At 48.3% G+C, this 15,599-nt stretch overlaps 6 protein-coding genes across 6 annotated transcripts; 2 read left to right on the forward strand and 4 right to left on the reverse strand.

The window, feature by feature from the left end:
• Positions 1 to 348: 348 nt before the first annotated feature.
• On the reverse strand, positions 349 to 3,475 carry F5147DRAFT_579971 (peptidase M24, structural domain-containing protein; the record flags this gene model as incomplete). Its single annotated transcript, XM_041431517.1, has 22 exons — positions 349 to 510; positions 565 to 686; positions 733 to 777; positions 828 to 854; positions 904 to 961; positions 1,049 to 1,100; positions 1,212 to 1,315; positions 1,372 to 1,412; positions 1,462 to 1,483; positions 1,532 to 1,587; positions 1,634 to 1,695; positions 1,743 to 1,942; positions 2,000 to 2,053; positions 2,106 to 2,281; positions 2,335 to 2,475; positions 2,522 to 2,668; positions 2,716 to 2,767; positions 2,820 to 2,851; positions 2,902 to 2,933; positions 2,986 to 3,067; positions 3,122 to 3,190; positions 3,247 to 3,475. 22 exons carry the CDS (start codon positions 3,473 to 3,475, stop codon positions 349 to 351), a joined length of 1,965 nt encoding a protein of 654 aa, XP_041290921.1.
• Positions 3,476 to 3,590: 115 nt separating this feature from the next.
• Positions 3,591 to 5,340, reverse strand: F5147DRAFT_704536 (magnesium transporter NIPA-domain-containing protein). The gene is made up of 7 exons (XM_041437897.1): positions 5,147 to 5,340; positions 5,000 to 5,090; positions 4,930 to 4,944; positions 4,805 to 4,880; positions 4,597 to 4,757; positions 4,258 to 4,549; positions 3,591 to 4,209 (listed from the first exon to the last, which is right to left on the reverse strand). Exons 1-7 carry the CDS (start codon positions 5,228 to 5,230, stop codon positions 3,648 to 3,650), a joined length of 1,281 nt encoding a protein of 426 aa, XP_041290922.1. The 5' UTR covers positions 5,231 to 5,340; the 3' UTR covers positions 3,591 to 3,647.
• A 49-nt stretch (positions 5,341 to 5,389) lies between these two features.
• F5147DRAFT_268518 (RNA helicase) lies at positions 5,390 to 9,061 on the reverse strand. Its single transcript, XM_041428948.1, has 9 exons — positions 8,287 to 9,061; positions 7,747 to 8,229; positions 7,635 to 7,697; positions 7,541 to 7,587; positions 6,524 to 7,490; positions 6,183 to 6,466; positions 6,012 to 6,130; positions 5,857 to 5,962; positions 5,390 to 5,809 (listed from the first exon to the last, which is right to left on the reverse strand). The coding sequence occupies exons 1-9, from the start codon at positions 8,910 to 8,912 to the stop codon at positions 5,484 to 5,486; spliced, it is 3,021 nt and encodes a 1,006-aa protein (XP_041290923.1). The 5' UTR covers positions 8,913 to 9,061; the 3' UTR covers positions 5,390 to 5,483.
• Positions 9,062 to 10,137: 1,076 nt separating this feature from the next.
• Positions 10,138 to 11,409, forward strand: F5147DRAFT_775680 (uncharacterized protein; the record flags this gene model as incomplete). The annotated part of the gene is made up of 2 exons (XM_041441754.1): positions 10,138 to 10,389; positions 10,441 to 11,409. 2 exons carry the CDS (start codon positions 10,138 to 10,140, stop codon positions 11,407 to 11,409), a joined length of 1,221 nt encoding a protein of 406 aa, XP_041290924.1.
• Positions 11,410 to 13,076: 1,667 nt separating this feature from the next.
• On the forward strand, positions 13,077 to 14,348 carry F5147DRAFT_775681 (uncharacterized protein; the record flags this gene model as incomplete). Its single annotated transcript, XM_041441755.1, has 2 exons — positions 13,077 to 13,328; positions 13,380 to 14,348. The coding sequence occupies 2 exons, from the start codon at positions 13,077 to 13,079 to the stop codon at positions 14,346 to 14,348; spliced, it is 1,221 nt and encodes a 406-aa protein (XP_041290925.1).
• A 452-nt stretch (positions 14,349 to 14,800) lies between these two features.
• On the reverse strand, positions 14,801 to 15,115 carry F5147DRAFT_704564 (uncharacterized protein). The gene is made up of 2 exons (XM_041437898.1): positions 15,022 to 15,115; positions 14,801 to 14,971 (listed from the first exon to the last, which is right to left on the reverse strand). The coding sequence occupies exons 1-2, from the start codon at positions 15,068 to 15,070 to the stop codon at positions 14,850 to 14,852; spliced, it is 171 nt and encodes a 56-aa protein (XP_041290926.1). The 5' UTR covers positions 15,071 to 15,115; the 3' UTR covers positions 14,801 to 14,849.
• Positions 15,116 to 15,599: the final 484 nt, after the last annotated feature.

A 15,599-nucleotide genomic window follows, 5' to 3' on the forward strand; every position in this document is an offset into this window, starting at 1 on the left:
ACGTTATAACGTTCTCCTGTCTCGGTATGTATGCGTTGCCGTGTCTTCCTACATGATAATAAACTTCCAATACATCCACTTAACCCCAGGATAGAATGGCCGCTGTAGCCTGAGAGCGTGACAGTCGGTAGTCCCATTAGACTAGCTAGTAATGTTCTACATAGATTTTATCTCTCAATGGACAAAAGTGGATATGTTCCTGCTCGTCCATCTCATCGTGTTCCAACAAGTATAATGATCGATAAGTCCCGACTGGGTTTGGCCTTCAAGTTCCTGAAAGCGCTAATGTACAAAATCTTTCTTGGAGGTGCTTTCAGATTAAACGACCGCATCTAAAAGGATCATCTTCTATACAGGAGAGCACTCTCTTTCTAGCCACTCAAGAGCGCGCAGGTCGTTACGGAGCAAAGGTCCTACCTTCTCCAGCGTCTCCGCATGATACGAGTTGAGCCACTCCTTTTCCTGCGCGGTCAGAATTGAGAAATCGATCAGCTTCGTTTGGATAGGACACTACTTCAGCGTTAGCTTATCGAGACGCGATTCCTTTCATGCGAAGACGCTCACCATCGTTACATGTTCGAAACAAAGATACCCATTCCCGAAATTATTTGGAGTCTCAGCCTCCCGGACGATAACAACGTTTTCAATGCGGATCCCGTAGCGTCCGTCGGCGTAGTAGCCCGGTTCTGACACGAATGTTGGCTCGTTCCTTGCATTACTCAATCCACTCACCATTCGAAACAGTCATGCCCACTTTCAAGGAGGTGCTGTTGTACGCTGGAGGTGTGGGTGAGCAGGAAGACTAAGAAGTGCAGTACGAAGCAAACCTATGCGGGTGCCAATGCCGTGCGGGCCTTTATAGCATGTCAACATCCTCTGATATCTAAAAGGAGCCTGACTTACCTTCGTGAACATTCAGGAAGTGACCAACACCATGGCCAGTCCCATGTCTATATTCAGGCTTCATGAAAGTATAACAACTCTAAGCGATGAGGAATTACCTGTAATCTGTAAATTCGATTAGGACATTGAAATAAGGCCAAACAACGAATCTCTTACCCCATCCCTCTTGCCATAGAGCTCGTCTTGCAAATGAATCACTGAGGTGAAATCAACATGAACAAATTGGTCTGATGGTGTCAGAAGCAAATTATTCACATAATGTAACCTAAACGACATGTCAGGCTAAGCCAAAGGGAAATGGACTAAACGCACCTGACGTGCCGTTTGGGAAAACAGCAGTGTCGATTGAAATATGACCTTGCAAAACACGCGTGAAAGCTCGTTTCTCCTCATTAGTAGGGGTGCCAAAATGCTGTGAGGAAGACTTGAGATAAAACACTTCTCATCACCACCGGCAAATTTGCTCACCAAGGTCCGAGTCACGTCAGTCGTTCCGTCAAGATATTGTCCTGATGATGGTCTCTTAGAAGATGAATTATTGTAAACAGAAAGACCCACCTCCAGAATCACATAAATATATCTAATATTCTCTGTATGAGCATGGTTCACGTCGATCTGGACAACATACCTGATCCTTCTTGATGATCGCGCAGTCATCCGGGTCCGGTGAATAATGTATCACGGCTGTGTAATGATTAGTATGTGTTTTGTCTCACCTGAGTTTGCGCACCAGCATTAGGTCCAGTGGACGAGATTGTCGTGAACGACAGTCCACGGAACAAGTCCAGCTCACTACTAGGAGGTGAGCTACAGCAATATAAAATTCTTTCCATACTGACGATCTGAATTCTTCGAGCTTATCTGCGGCTTGGCTTTCGTTCAGCTCAACGCCGTTATTAAGTTGTTCCTCCAACCAAGCGAAGTAACGGATTAGGGCAGCGCCATCGCGGATGTGACAATTTCGGAAGCCCTCGATCTCCGTCTCATTCTTTATTGCCTTCATAGTAGCCACTGGTGACGGAATGAGAACGGCATTCTCCTGTATTTAGTCGGGAACACAGTTAGCGATCATCACGAACTATTACGAAGTGCGTACTTGACCGATTGCTTCAACCACAGCTAGACTAGTCTTATCACCCAATAACATGGGCTAAAGCGAACAAAAATCAAAAGTGATTTTACGCATGCATTCGATGACTCACTTTGTCTTTGTTAGCTCCAAGGGTCGCAGTGAGCTGCCTCAAAGAAGGGATGAAAGATTCATATGAACGGATCTCAACATCAGAACCCAAAATCTCCCTGATACTGTGGTGATCCTGAGCGTCATTCATAAAAAGTATTGCCTCCGTTGGGGTCACGACAGCATACGCGAAGAAGACTAGAGAAAGTTTCTTGAGATACTAAATGAGTATGACAATGGTCTGCAAATACCAGGATTGAAATCAATATCTGTGCCACGAAGGTTAAAAAGCCACGCGACTTCGTCGAGAAGCGTAACGACTGCGGCAACAGCTTTCTTCTTCGTGATCTCCTCCCGTAAACGCTGGAGTTTACTCTGAGACGTCTCTCCTGCTCAAAATGTCAGTGTTAACATATACACCGTCATCGTCATGCTGACCGGCGTATTTGACGTCCAAAGGGAAAACACTATTATGAGGACACGGGGGTCGGTCCTTACCCCATACGACATCGACAGGGTTTTGCTGAAGGGATACAAGCACAGATCCCCTAGGTTCAAGAGATTTCTTGAGACTTTCAGCTTCCGCTGCTATCGGTTAGCTCAATAACGAGGAGAAGTGGTAACACCCGTACCAGCTGAAATCAGCGTAGGATCAATGCCAATCCGGGTCCCTTGCTCGAGGTGCTGCCATAGTATTCGATCAGCGTAGGGTCCCAGAAAGACAGAAATGATTGACTTTGAAGAGAAATTCCTGCCATGTGGGCACATCTTCCTCAAGTAAGTCAAAAGACATGAACATGATGAACGAAGTACCATACCTGGCAAGCCCTGTTTCATAAGCTTCCAGTTGCTGAGGACGTCTCTTGTGAGGACGGAATAGAATCAAATGATCAAGACAGTACCTGTCAAGCTGCTGGGAAGCTTGCAGAAAGTATCTCCCATCTGTGAAGAGGAAAGCATCCCTGAGGGTGATAACAGCGCACCCTAAATGACTCTCATATCAGATATCATCAATCCGAGATGATGGCATCTTCTCACCGGCTGAACCGTTGAAACCTGAAATGAACGCCCTACGCTCATCCGAGTGTGCAGGATACTCGCTAAAGTCTTCAGAACAAGGGTGATTCAGCAATACTTCTGCTGGAAATGTTGTGTGTGCCTACGCTGGTCCTCGCTAGGAATAATGAAAGCCTTGACGTTGTTCTCTGGCTTCTTCAGCAACTCTCGAAGCTTCGCTAGCCGCTCGGTAGTGTTGACAGTGCGAGTCTTAATCGCGCCCATGGTCGCTGTTGTACCAGAGGAGAATCGGACAGTATAAGCAAATACGGGGGTCAAGAGATATCGATGGCTATGCGCACGCAAAGCCCAGCTGGGACTACATCGAGACCACATGTATTCTACAAGATCTTTAGACACCTGAACCAGGAACTTGTTCTCACATCTCAGTGGACCGACGCGGACCGTCGCCGCCTGTTTGGTTCACTCAAACACTCACAAGACTCAGTTAGACAAGAAGATGACATCTATTATAGTAGTCCGTTAAGAGGGTATAACTATGTTAGTCTCATGAGGGTCGAGGAGAGTTCCGTGCACTGCCCTGCAGTGCAGGAGAATTGCTATGACTTCGAGAGACACTCGGTCGTATCCGATGCTCTGAATGCAATCGAGTCCGTTCATCTACATCACTATCATACTCGTACTCTTCTTGGCTCTCCCGCAACTGAGATAGCGGCATGTTATCAGCTGTCTCCTCCTCCTCAAAAGCGTTGAACAATGCGGTACTCTGTGCGCGATAGAGTGACGAACGACGGCCATGGCCAGAGGACTGCAGGGCGCCGTCTGGTTGTACTTCAGATAAACCACCCCACCCATCAAGAGACATGCGACCCTGGAGGCTGATGCGGGGATTCATGAGACCGTTTTCCAGGGCGGAGTGACCGTTGGGCACGCTTGGAGGATCAGATTTTCGTGAAAGATTCAAGAGGTGAACGCCGAGGAAAGTGACAATGAACCCAGCGATGAGCGTAACGGTATTTGTGCCGTCCGTCGTGTTAAATCCTTGGAACAGGATAAGGGACGACACTATCGTTGCCGTAGAAAATCCGACGTAATACATGGGATTTACACTGTAGAATGGTAAACATTCCATTGAAAAGATGTGCGAACGGACGTACACATTGGTAGAGAATGTGTCCAATGCTTTATTGAAGAAGTTCATCTGCACAACAATGCACCCAACGACTACTATGCCGAACGCATATGTACTTGGATGGGTGAACTGGTTGCTCCCACCAAATGTGAGCTTGACGGCTACACCAAAGCCCTTGATGGCCATGACCGACACGGAACCAACTAAGGAGCATATAGATATGTAAACAAGAGGATTGGAACGCCCGTAGCGTGGGGCAACACCATATATCATGACAAGCGAGAATACGAAAACCGTGAAACAATACAGCATGAATCCTGCAAACCGGTGAGCGTTATAACGGTATGAGAAGATTATGACCAACCAGGCTGTATAGCATATTGTAAAATCTCGTCCACGGTCTGAACCTCTTTGTCTGGTGGTGCATGGAGAACAATGATCAAAGAACCGATAAGGCACAGGGCACATCCCGTCCGTCCTAGATGTCCGAGCTCCTCGTTGAGTAGGAAGGATGCCAGTATAGCACTGCATAACATCAGTTGAAGAGGTTCTAACGCCGATGGCATGCTTACCCGATTAACACACTAAGTGCACCTAATGGCGTCACCAATATTGGGGGAGCAAAAGTGTAAGCAGCGAAGTTTGCGACTACGGACTTCATTATCAGATGTACAAAGGGGTAAGAAATGAGTATCACTTTCTCCAAGCACCACTATACAATCGTTCAGATGAAGTGACATTTCGACGGTTCGATTGGTGAGACTCACAAGTTGAAATCCCAGCCCACCATATTGGATTCCGGAGGTAAGCATAGTCTTCGGAGGAAGATGGATTTCGTGCTCCTGCATCAGTAAGTCCCTGCATCCAAGACCACTCAGTTTCCGGAGAATTCAACAGGGCTCAACATGTGGAACCTTCTTTGTAATGATGAAGCTTGTTCCGATAGCTAACGAGCTGGAGACTGCCAGAGCCAATCCGATGTACTTGTCCTCGACCATAATGTGACAGAAGAACGTGAACCGTGCGAGCGAAAGAGAGGAGACGCGGTCCTAACTAGCTGCACGAAAAAACAGTTGAGGAATTTGAAGTCAACTCGGACGACTTGCTCGTATATACCGAATTTGGACAATGTTTAACACTGCCCGTTGTCGGCGTGAGACAGTTCATAAAAATCTAGAAGCACAGCAAGCAATACAGCCTTACAAGGAAAAATACAAGGAACATTGTACATAATAACTACAGTAAGAAAGCCTACTCCAGCTCCCTCCACGGCCTGTCAAAGTTTGCGTCATGGTCATCACCATCTTCATCGGCCGTGCCAGTCTGCACACTCTCCGACACCACCCCCTCAATCCTCCGAGCAAGAAGATTCATATCCGTCATTGCAGCCGCTCGAATATGTTGATCATATTCGCCACTCTCATCTACCGTCTCTGTCGTGTCCCATGTCGGACCAGGACCAGCCCACCCGCCGTTCAAGTGTACATAGTTCAGGAACGATCGCCAGAGGGGATCTAGGGATAAGACATTTGGGTCTCCGATCACAATCAGCAGAGCCTGTGCTCGAGTCACAGCAACTGGGAGCGATGAGTATTATTTTTACCAAAAACGACGATCCACTAACCATTGAAGCGCCTTGGGTTCGCAACGAAGCCAAGGGTGTGCTTGAGATCAAACTCAACGAAATCTCGGCTACTCCTGACCGTCGATATAATAATGACTCGTCGCTCCTAGTAACTGATGGGTCACAGAACGACGCACACTTTGAGTTTTGCTCACCTGGCCCTGGAACTCTTCTACACTGCCGACTTTGACCTCGTCAGCCACGCCACTGAGCATCTTGCGAATCTTGACACATTGAGCGTGGTAGGGAGCGATCACGCCAATCTCATTGTGAGCTATGGTATCGTTGTAAATTGTGAACGACACCGAGTGTGTGTGTTCACTTACCCACTCTGACCTGTCGATCATCTCGGAGGAGTTGAATGTATTTGCGAATTTGAGTAACTTCATCGATGTTGAAAAACGAGGGTGACGAAGCCTCGCGATCATCCTTTCCGGATATTGAGTGGAAGATAATCGGGAATTTCTTTGAAGGCAGCTTTTTCCAGCCTTCGAAAGCGCGTATGATGTTCTTGTTGCCACAGGACTCAAGATCATTCGCGTAGAATCGCTCATTGGGAAACTTCAAGATTGCGGGATGTGACCGGAAGTTTTTCACGAGCTTGACGACGCTGCTCGTAGATTAGTAACCTGAAGGAATTTGCAGGAAATTTATGAGCTATGATCACCTCAGGCCATGGCCACTTTGAGCTTCGTATGCGTCCATCGACATTAGACGTTCGAGGTAGCTTTTCTCCAGCCCAAGCTGCCTTGCAATGTTAGATCGAACGATAGGTCCTAACTGCTTCGGATCTCCTGCCAAGACGATGTTCGTCGTTTTGTTGGACATCGTTTTGATCCCGATCATCACTTCAGGTTCAGTCGCTTGACCAGCTTCATCAACGAAAATATGCGTGAAATGTCCGCGGGGGATGCCAATACCGTACGTGATAGATGCGGAGACACATGTGCACACGATAACTTTGAAACCCTTAAGAGTTGGGATGGGTGGGACAGAGAAGCAGCTCTTGTCTTCGCCTTCCAGTCTCTTTTTGTATGTGTAGGGCTGCAACTCATCTGGGACTAGGTCGAAGGGCCTTGAAGGTGCATAAAGTCTGAAAAGTTCGTCAGCTCCAAGGGTGGACGCGAGCCGGGATGCAATGATGTCAGCAGCAGAGTTACTGGGTGCGGTGGAAAGAATACGTGTATTTGGTTTATGCTTGAGCAGCTGTTTCATGGCTTCCACCATTGTTATAGTCTTGCCAGTGCCCGGGGGACCAAAAATGGCAAACGGCGCTGAACCCGGTTGCTGCAGAAGGATAGATGTGACAGCTTGAAGCTGAGGCGGGTTCGTAGCAATCAACGCATTAAATGGCTTAATAGGGCCTACGCCAGGACGAGGGGCAAGCGGTAAAAGGTGTGCCTTTCGAGGGAACAAAAACTTATCGGATGCGAATGCGGTGTCCAGCGCTTGGTGTTGACGGCGCATAGGAATGCGGTTGAGCTTGAATCGTACGGTATACCGCTGTTGCTGAGACCAGCCACGAAATGACTTGTCGAATCGTAACCCGACGGACGCCTGTCGAACAAAATGGACATGGCCTTCATACCAATGGCCTTCGACAGCCCCATGTTTTTGGACAAGAAAACGATCCCCTGAGAGCACGGTGAATGACAGCAAGAGAAAAATGAGTGGACATCCAGACCAATCAAAACACTTGGGCGTTTTTCCGCCAACCCGGGAACGGGCAAACTACAACACGATGAGCTCAAACCCTTACTAAATATCAGTGTGCTCACTGATAATACACTCCGTGACGTTCTAGCTGAGCATCAGGAATATCGTAGCGTTCCAAATCATGCCTTGAAAACTCGTGAGAATAGAGATAAACCAATATATAAAACTAGTCACTCCATGCGGTGCTCCTCTACCCAAAGCAGTGTCTTAAAGTAGCGTGAATACGTTGAAGAATTGATGACCTTCGGGAGGAAGACTCTCCTAATGTGGTCCAGCGCCTTTCCAGATGTCATTTCCGATAATGCAGCTAAGAGTGACGCCGATATCTGCGCCTTAGGCAATTTGATAGTATACGGGATGATGTTATTGGAAGTTGGAGGGACACCCGACACTACCTGCGTCTCGGGTTGCGTACGAGTTTGCCGACGAGGTTGGAAGGGAGCAATTGGTTTCAATAACTCATAATCAGCTTGGCTGCCCACAATGGCCTTCAGCGGCCTAGCGATGACGAAGGTTACACGCAGTGCTGTGTCTTCGAAGATGATTTCGAGACGATCATCCATGCGCCCAGAGTGAGGTGTTGAAAACCGTACACCAATTGTAGTCGGACGACGATATGCTAATACTGCCCCTTCAGCGGTGGTTGTAATAGCAAACCTACCGACGAAATCATTAGCTTCGGTGATCAATCAACAAATGAGGAAGAAAGCTCACGGAGATTGCCCGCCCACGAACGAGGAGGACAAAGATACCTTCTTAATGGTAACTCGCGATGAGGGCACCGTGGACTCTATTGTCAAAGTTCGTAATGCCCCTCGCGCAGCATCAACATTTTCCATAATCCCAAAATCTAGTCCTTCCGAGAGAACGATGCCATGTTTGTCCTTTTCAGCTTCCTCGAGGGCAGTTTTGAACGCAGTGTAACCCTCCTTCCTGCGATGTTCGAGGGATCGAGGATGAGAAGGCCACAAGCCTTCTGGGATCTGTTTGTCACAGATACCACAGAATACCTTGCCAGGGAACGCCTCAGGAATAGCAGGAGCTACCTCAGGAAGCACACCTCTCTTCTCCGCTTTTCTGTGGTGTGGTTTTCCTTGGAGGTGTTGAAGCCAACACTTGTGACCGGAAACAGGAGTGCCACAAATAGTGCATTGGTATTGGCTTCCATCATGGCCAGCCAATTTACGGCGATGTTTTTTACTGGCTAAATGCGCTTCGTAGCACTTAATGGACGTGCAGAAAATACCACATAACTCGCAGATGTGGACGTCATGGTATCCTGTGCACTGGGGATCGGTGCAAGCTCCATGGGCTTTCAACTGTGGGCAAATTATGATCATAGCAAATGAGGGACAGGTCCCAGGACAAGAAGAGAGGGCACTCCAAAAGTACTTATTCCTCGTCCGTTAGGTAGGTTTCTTGTATATCCTCTCGTATCGGAGCAACGTGTCTAACACGAGGCCAAGTAGTGCCAATTTAGGATGCTTCGATTCTTCGAACCTCCAGATTACGACTGACTCCAAGCAGTGACTCCAAGCAACTCGGAGCTTTAGTCAACAAGAGAGACACAAGCCTAAGGGTTGTGTGAGCAAGCGATTAGAACAGAGTGTAGCAGAATTTCAGGAGTCGGAATGATGTGATTGAGCCTAAATTGATAGGAATGGGATAGTTCGAAACCAGGTAAAGAATGTGTTAAAACTACTTTCTTAAATACTTCAAGGAAAGATGTAAGAACAAAGAACCAAGCGGACGAAGGCGTCACAACCAAGACAAAGACGAAGAATATTGACCTTTGAAATTGTGGAGACAGCAACGATGTGATATGTAAAAGCTGATTGTGAACGATCAAAGGAGTATCACGGTTCCGAAGAAGGCAATCCGAACTTGATGGGATGTACTAACATCGGCATCTTCAAGCGGAGTATGAATGTTTCAGACAAGGAGAGGGGCGGGTAAGGAGATGCGGTGGGCAAGGAGAGAGTTGTGGTGGGCAGAGAGGCGGAGCATGAACATGTAACGATGTTGGGCGACGGCGGGGGGCGCGTTAGTGGGATTGTGACTGTTCCAAACAATCGAACAGAGTTTAAATTCCGCTCGGAGGTGCCGATATCCCATACTTTCAAGTTGTCCCAATATTTAATCCCCTCACATTCTGGACTGTATGGTGTCGACGGCTGCTAGTGATTGAATTTGAAAACCACACCGAATTGCCAATTGATAGCCTGACCTTGCCAGCTGGCCTTGCAGATAATATGCATCTGTTTGTAGGTACAACCACGTACGCAAGAATATATAAGTATCTTCGATTCTTCTTACTAACCCATACATATCACACACAATTATCCTCGCTGTCGCGGTTGCTGCGTTGACCCATCAGTCTCTGCCACGCCCATCGATGCGACGGCGCTGACTCGGAGAAATGTCCCCGATCGACCAATTGGCACATACATGTGCGTGTACTCTATGGCACGTACATGATGATGATTTGATTTACGGGGGCTTTACATTGGGCCTTATAAACCTTTGAACCTTGATTCCCGCATACTCTATAGATCAACGGCCACAATGCTGACCTTGCTGGACGGCCTGCGTCTCCCCACAACTAAGGTACTACTCACAACCGAGACCTTCGCTTCTCGAGTCCTTCCACCACTCGCGTGTAGCTTCGCTACAGCTTTTCTTGTTCTGCTGCCCGGAACGCAGCCAGTCCGCATTGCGTTGTGGCCCATCACCGCGATCCTTGCATTTCGCGCGGCGACATCGCTAGACACGTCCATGGAGCAACCGGAACTCACCTTTTTGAATATGCAGCTGCGAGTGAGTTCCTGTATTCGCATTGATTGCCACAGCGTTCAATCTATCTCTCAGATATGCATGTTTCTTATTGCAGCACGTACCCTTGAATGGACGGTGCAGACGAAACCTTTTGTTCGTACGGCTCGCCGATCGTCAACCGACGTGTCAAAGCCAAATTTAGTGCTCGACACAATTGATTTGATATGCAACCTTCGAGGCTGCGGCTGGGACTGGTCGCAGGGACTGTACATCCCGCCTGAGACACATCCTACATCCTCACGATTGGCCTTTGCCACATCCGTCCTAGTCTCTGGTCTAAAGCACTTATTTCTTTGTGGCGTGATTCACTCTGCCGTGAAGTCTTTCTCTCCAGATACATTCGGATCTCTTGATGGTGGTACCATCTTCGACGACTCACTTCCCCCACACCTCCGTTATTTCCGATCGAGCATCATCGCGACGCTATACGCATTCAACATCTACTCATTACTCCATGTTGGTTACGAGATCACCGTAGTCATCTGCGTATTGATATTCAGGCAACATCCAGACCAATGCCCCCCCTTGTTCGATTCTCCCTGGCGCGCCACCTCTGTCAGAGAATTCTGGAGCCGTCGCTGGCATCAGTGGTTCCGTCGGATATTCATTTTCCTCGGGGGAAACCCACTTTATCTACTCTTTGGGCGTGTCGGGGGCGTCATGGGCGCGTTCCTCGTCTCTGGGTTTCTTCACCACCTCCAAGTACTCCCCATCGACCCGTCCTCGGAGATGTGGCGCATAGTGCTGCCATTTGGAATGATGGGAACTGGGATGATCATTGAGCGTGCTGTTTCGGGGAATAAGACAGGTGGCTGGATAGGATGGATGTGGACAATGTGCTGGCTGCTGTTGTGGGGGAACGTGATGGTAGATGGGTGGGCAAGAGCTGGCTTGCTTGGGGGTCCGGGCACGTTTGATAATGTGACGCGTGTAAGGCAACCGATTGAGCGGCTGGTGTGGACATTTGATGAGTATCTGCATGCTATTAGCAGAAACCCGTGATGACAGACATCTGTAGATATCCCAGTCGCTGATACTAAAATTGTGAGATACGAGAGCAGTTAGTCCAATGCAAATTTCTGAATGCTAGTGGATGACTTCCATCGAAATACGTAGTCAGTCCTACCCAAATTGTCTGAAAATCGTCTGTATGCTCCAGCATGCCTCCTCAGTGTCGAAGACAACAGATTTAGGTCCAAGTCATTCAAGCTTTATCAAACTAGAGTCATCTCCGTCGAATTTAACTGTACATGTTGCCACTGGAATATCGACATGGGCTCAAGGTCAAGGAACGTGGTGGGCATCTACCTGAGGAGCTGTTGGTAGAATGATGAATCTCCGGGTGTCCCAGATGTGCGCCATAACTTCTACCAGCAATGAGGTAGGATTGAGCTCGTTCAGCTTGAAATGGGTCACAGCAAGCTCTATCTAGCAGTGGGGAGCACAAGCACTAGGGTTAGCATCCTCGAACGATTGATAGGAGAGCCGCAACAGACATCCTAGCATTGTTGCAGTGCTTGTTAGAATGTAGTCTTATTTTCGCTGCTAAGTATCTGATCATACATATGAAAGAAAGCCGACTTACACATATACTAGCCAGAAACACCATCAACAAATCTGGGTACATAGTCTCGTCACACCCCAGATATGGTCAAGTTCGCGTTTCCAACCAGCTGTCGACTCTGGCCATCGCCACCTCGCTCGTCTTTCTCTTTGTTTGTCACCGCGGAACCTTTTACGTATTTTACTTTATAAGTCACTTGTTTGTGCCTCAGCGGTTCTTCTCCTAACGCTGAGACACTTCCTTTAGTCCAACTTTAAATTTCATCACTAATCATTGTGAAACCAAAGTACATGCATTTCTCTCTGTGTCCTAATGCTATACTTTTTCAAGCTTCAATAATGAGATATCATTATCATGGCTTCGAGAGATGTTAGGTTAAAGACAGGCGTTCACACTTACACGAAACTTCGTCTAGTGCAGACTCTCAAGGGGAAAACCTTTTGGTGCATTGCCTTCGCCTCTTCCGATGCTCGGGAGGGCTTACCGTACAACCAGCGCCCCTCCCCCCCTCCCGAGTCAAAAATACAACGCTTTGAAGGAGGCGCTGCAGAAGACTGGCCCGCCTCGCTAGTTCCGAGCTGCTTGAAACGAACGTCAGTGACCTCCGAGGAGGTGCCGATATCCCGTACTTTGTCCCAGACTGGCCAAATCCCCGACATTCTCGACTATATGGAGTCGACGGCTGCTAGTGATTGGAATTTGAAAACATGACTCGGAATGTTCACACCGAATTTTCAATTGATAGCCTGACCTTGCCAGCTGGCCTTGCAGATAGTATGCATCTTTGTTTGCAGGTACAACCACGTACGCAAGAACATATAGGTATCTTCTTACTCACCCATATCACACAATTTGTTTTTGCTTTGCAATTATCCTCGCTGTCGCGGTTACTGCGTTGACCTATCAGTCTCTGCCACGCCCATCGATGCGATGGCGCTGACTTGGAGAAATCTTCCCGATCGACCAATTGGCACATACATGTGCGTGTACTCCATGGCACGTACGTGATGATGATTTGATTCACGGGGGACTTACATTGGACATACTTATAAGCGTTTGAACCTTGACTCCGGATCCCCGCATACTCTATAGATCAATGGCCACAATGCTGACCTTGCTGGACGGCCTGCGTCTCTCCACAACTAAGGTACTACTCACAACTGAAACCTTCGCTTCTCGAGTCTTTCCACCACTCGCGTGTAGCTTCGCTACAGCTCTTCTTGTTCTGCTGCCCGGAACGCAGCCAGTCCGCATTGCGTTGTGGCCCATCACCGCGATCCTTGCATTTCGTGCGGCGACATCGCTAGACATATGCATGGAGCAACCGGAACTTGCCTTTTTGAATGTACAGCTGCAAGTGAGTTCCTGTATTCGCATTAATTTCCACAGCGTTCAACTTATCTCTCAGCTATCCATGTTTCTTATTGCAGCACGTACCCTTGAATGGACGGTGCAGACGAAACCTTTTGTTCGTACGGCTCGCCGATCGTCAACCGACGTGTCAAAGCCAAATTTAGTGCTCGACACAATTGATTTGATCTGCAACCTTCGAGGCTGCGGCTGGGACTGGTCGCAGGGACTGTACATCCCGCCTGAGACACATCCTACATCCTCACGATTGGCCTTTGCCACATCCGTCCTAGTCTCTGGTCTAAAGCACTTATTTGTTGGGGGCGTGATTCACTCTGCCGTGAAGTCTTTCTCTCCAGATACATTTGGATCTGTTGATGGTGGTACCATCTTCGACGACTCACTTCCCCCACACCTTCGTTATTTACGCTCGAGCATCATCGCGACGCTATACTCATTCAACATCTACTCATTACTCCAAGCTGGTTACGAGATCACCGTAGTCATCTGCGTATTGATATTCAGGCAACATCCAGACCAATGCCCCCCCTCATTCGACTCTCCCTGGCGCGCCACCTCTGTCAGAGAATTCTGGAGCCGTCGCTGGCATCAGTGGTTCCGTCAGATATTCATTTTCCTCGGGGGAAACCCACTTTATCTACTCTTTGGGCGTGTCGGCGGCGTCATGGGCGTGTTTCTTGTCTCTGGGTTTCTTCACCACCTCGTACTACTCCCCATCGACCCATCCTCGGAGATGTGGCGCATGATGCTGCCATTTGGAATGATGGGCACTGGGGTGGTCATCGAGCGTGTTGTTTCGGGGAATAAGACAGGTGGCTGGATGGGATGGGTGTGGACAATGTGCTGGCTGATGTTGTGGGGGAACGTGATGGTGGATGGGTTTGCAAGAACTGGGACGCTTGGGGGTTCGAGCATGTTTGATAGTGTGACACCTGTAAGGCAACCGATTGAGTGGCTGGTGAGAACGTTTGATGAGTATCTGTATGCTATTAGCAGAAAACCGTGATGACAGAAATCTGTAGATATCCCAGTAGCTGATACTAAAATTGTGAGATACGAGAGCAGCTAGTCCAATGCAAATTTCTGAATGCTGGTGGATGATGTTCGTCGAAATACGTAGTCAGTCTCATGCAAATTGTCTAGGTATACGTCCCGATTCAAAGACGGTCACACAATGACACATGCACTTGGATCTGAACTCGGCATCTCGTCCCTATAACCGGTTGATACCAGAACATGTGAACATAGGCTCCAAAATGTCTGCGCTTCATCTTAAGACCATACAATCCATGATCGTGCCGTTGATGTTGATCAATGAGGCCATGAATTGACCTGTGTCGTAGCGAGAACCAACCGTTAGCAAATATAGTTGTACCGAGACGACACGGTGGCTGGATGACCGGCTGATGGCACGCAATAGTCGATCACCAATTGACTCCAACCGCGTGTCGGTTCCGAGTCCGCACGGATGGGAAAAAGGATCATGCAAATACCAAGCGCAATACATTCATGAGAACAACTTGTTGACCAATGTATAACTCTCCTGGTTCTTTTTGAGTACCTTCGCAATAGCGAACTCAAAGTCTTCCTGCGTGACATGTTGTCGCCACTCCCGCAGCGCGTACATACCTGTGTGCTTGGTCAATAAACATGAAGATAAAGACCACCAACGTAAGCACCTGCTTCTGTACATATACCACGCGCTTCGGCGCCTGAGCACCGGCCCATTTTCTCGGCGAGTGCTTTGAGGTCGATACCGCGTTGCAGTGATATCTAAGAATAACTATGTTCTAAGGATGCGCCCGCGAGATACAGAATGCAGACATCTCACCTTGGCAGAGTGGATTTTAAGAATGCTGTCACAGCTTCTGGGCCAGGGGGAGAGAATTCGATCTTTCGGTCAATACGTCCCAGAGTCCAGACGAAGAAATGCGCAATCCAATATATCTACGGCGGCACCTTCGAAAAGTCACTGATGCTTTGTGAGGTCCCACAAATCTATACACCTGTACGATCCATAGCCTTGATAACCTTCATGTTTGTAGACTCGAAACCATACAATTGATTGAGAAGCTCCAGCATCGTACGCTGTACTTCCGAATCGCCACCTCCCGCCGCATGCTGCTGCCATTTGGGATGATGGGCACTGGGGTAGTTATTGGGCATGCTGTTGCGGGGAATAAGACAGATGGCCGGATGGGATGGATGCGGGCAATGTGCTGGCTGATATTGTGGGGAAAAGTGACGGTGGATAGGT

The sequence above is a fragment of the Suillus discolor genome (genome assembly GCF_016758755.1).
Source record: "Suillus discolor strain FC423 chromosome Unknown F5147scaffold_41, whole genome shotgun sequence".
Lineage (NCBI taxonomy): Eukaryota > Fungi > Basidiomycota > Agaricomycetes > Boletales > Suillaceae > Suillus > Suillus discolor.

Bases quoted from the DNA above. Each gene is read 5' to 3' on its own strand.
- F5147DRAFT_268518 (XM_041428948.1), bottom strand. From the start codon at position 8,912: ATGATCATAATTTGCCCACAGTTGAAAGCCCATGGAGCTTGCACCGAT. The intron at 7,491-7,540 runs GTCTGGATGTCC...CCGTGCTCTCAG, and splicing joins ACGCCCAAGTGTTTTGATTG to GGGATCGTTTTCTTGTCCAA. The intron at 6,467-6,523 runs GTGATCATAGCT...ATCTACGAGCAG, and splicing joins CAAAGTGGCCATGGCCTGAG to CGTCGTCAAGCTCGTGAAAA.
- F5147DRAFT_704564 (XM_041437898.1), bottom strand. From the start codon at position 15,070: ATGGGCCGGTGCTCAGGCGCCGAAGCGCGTGGTATATGTACAGAAGCA. The intron at 14,972-15,021 runs GTGCTTACGTTG...CCAAGCACACAG, and splicing joins TGGTATATGTACAGAAGCAG to GTATGTACGCGCTGCGGGAG.
- F5147DRAFT_704536 (XM_041437897.1), bottom strand. From the start codon at position 5,230: ATGGTCGAGGACAAGTACATCGGATTGGCTCTGGCAGTCTCCAGCTCG. The intron at 5,091-5,146 runs GTTCCACATGTT...TCTTGGATGCAG, and splicing joins GCTTCATCATTACAAAGAAG to GGACTTACTGATGCAGGAGC. The intron at 4,210-4,257 runs GTACGTCCGTTC...ACCATTCTACAG, and splicing joins GACACATTCTCTACCAATGT to TGTAAATCCCATGTATTACG.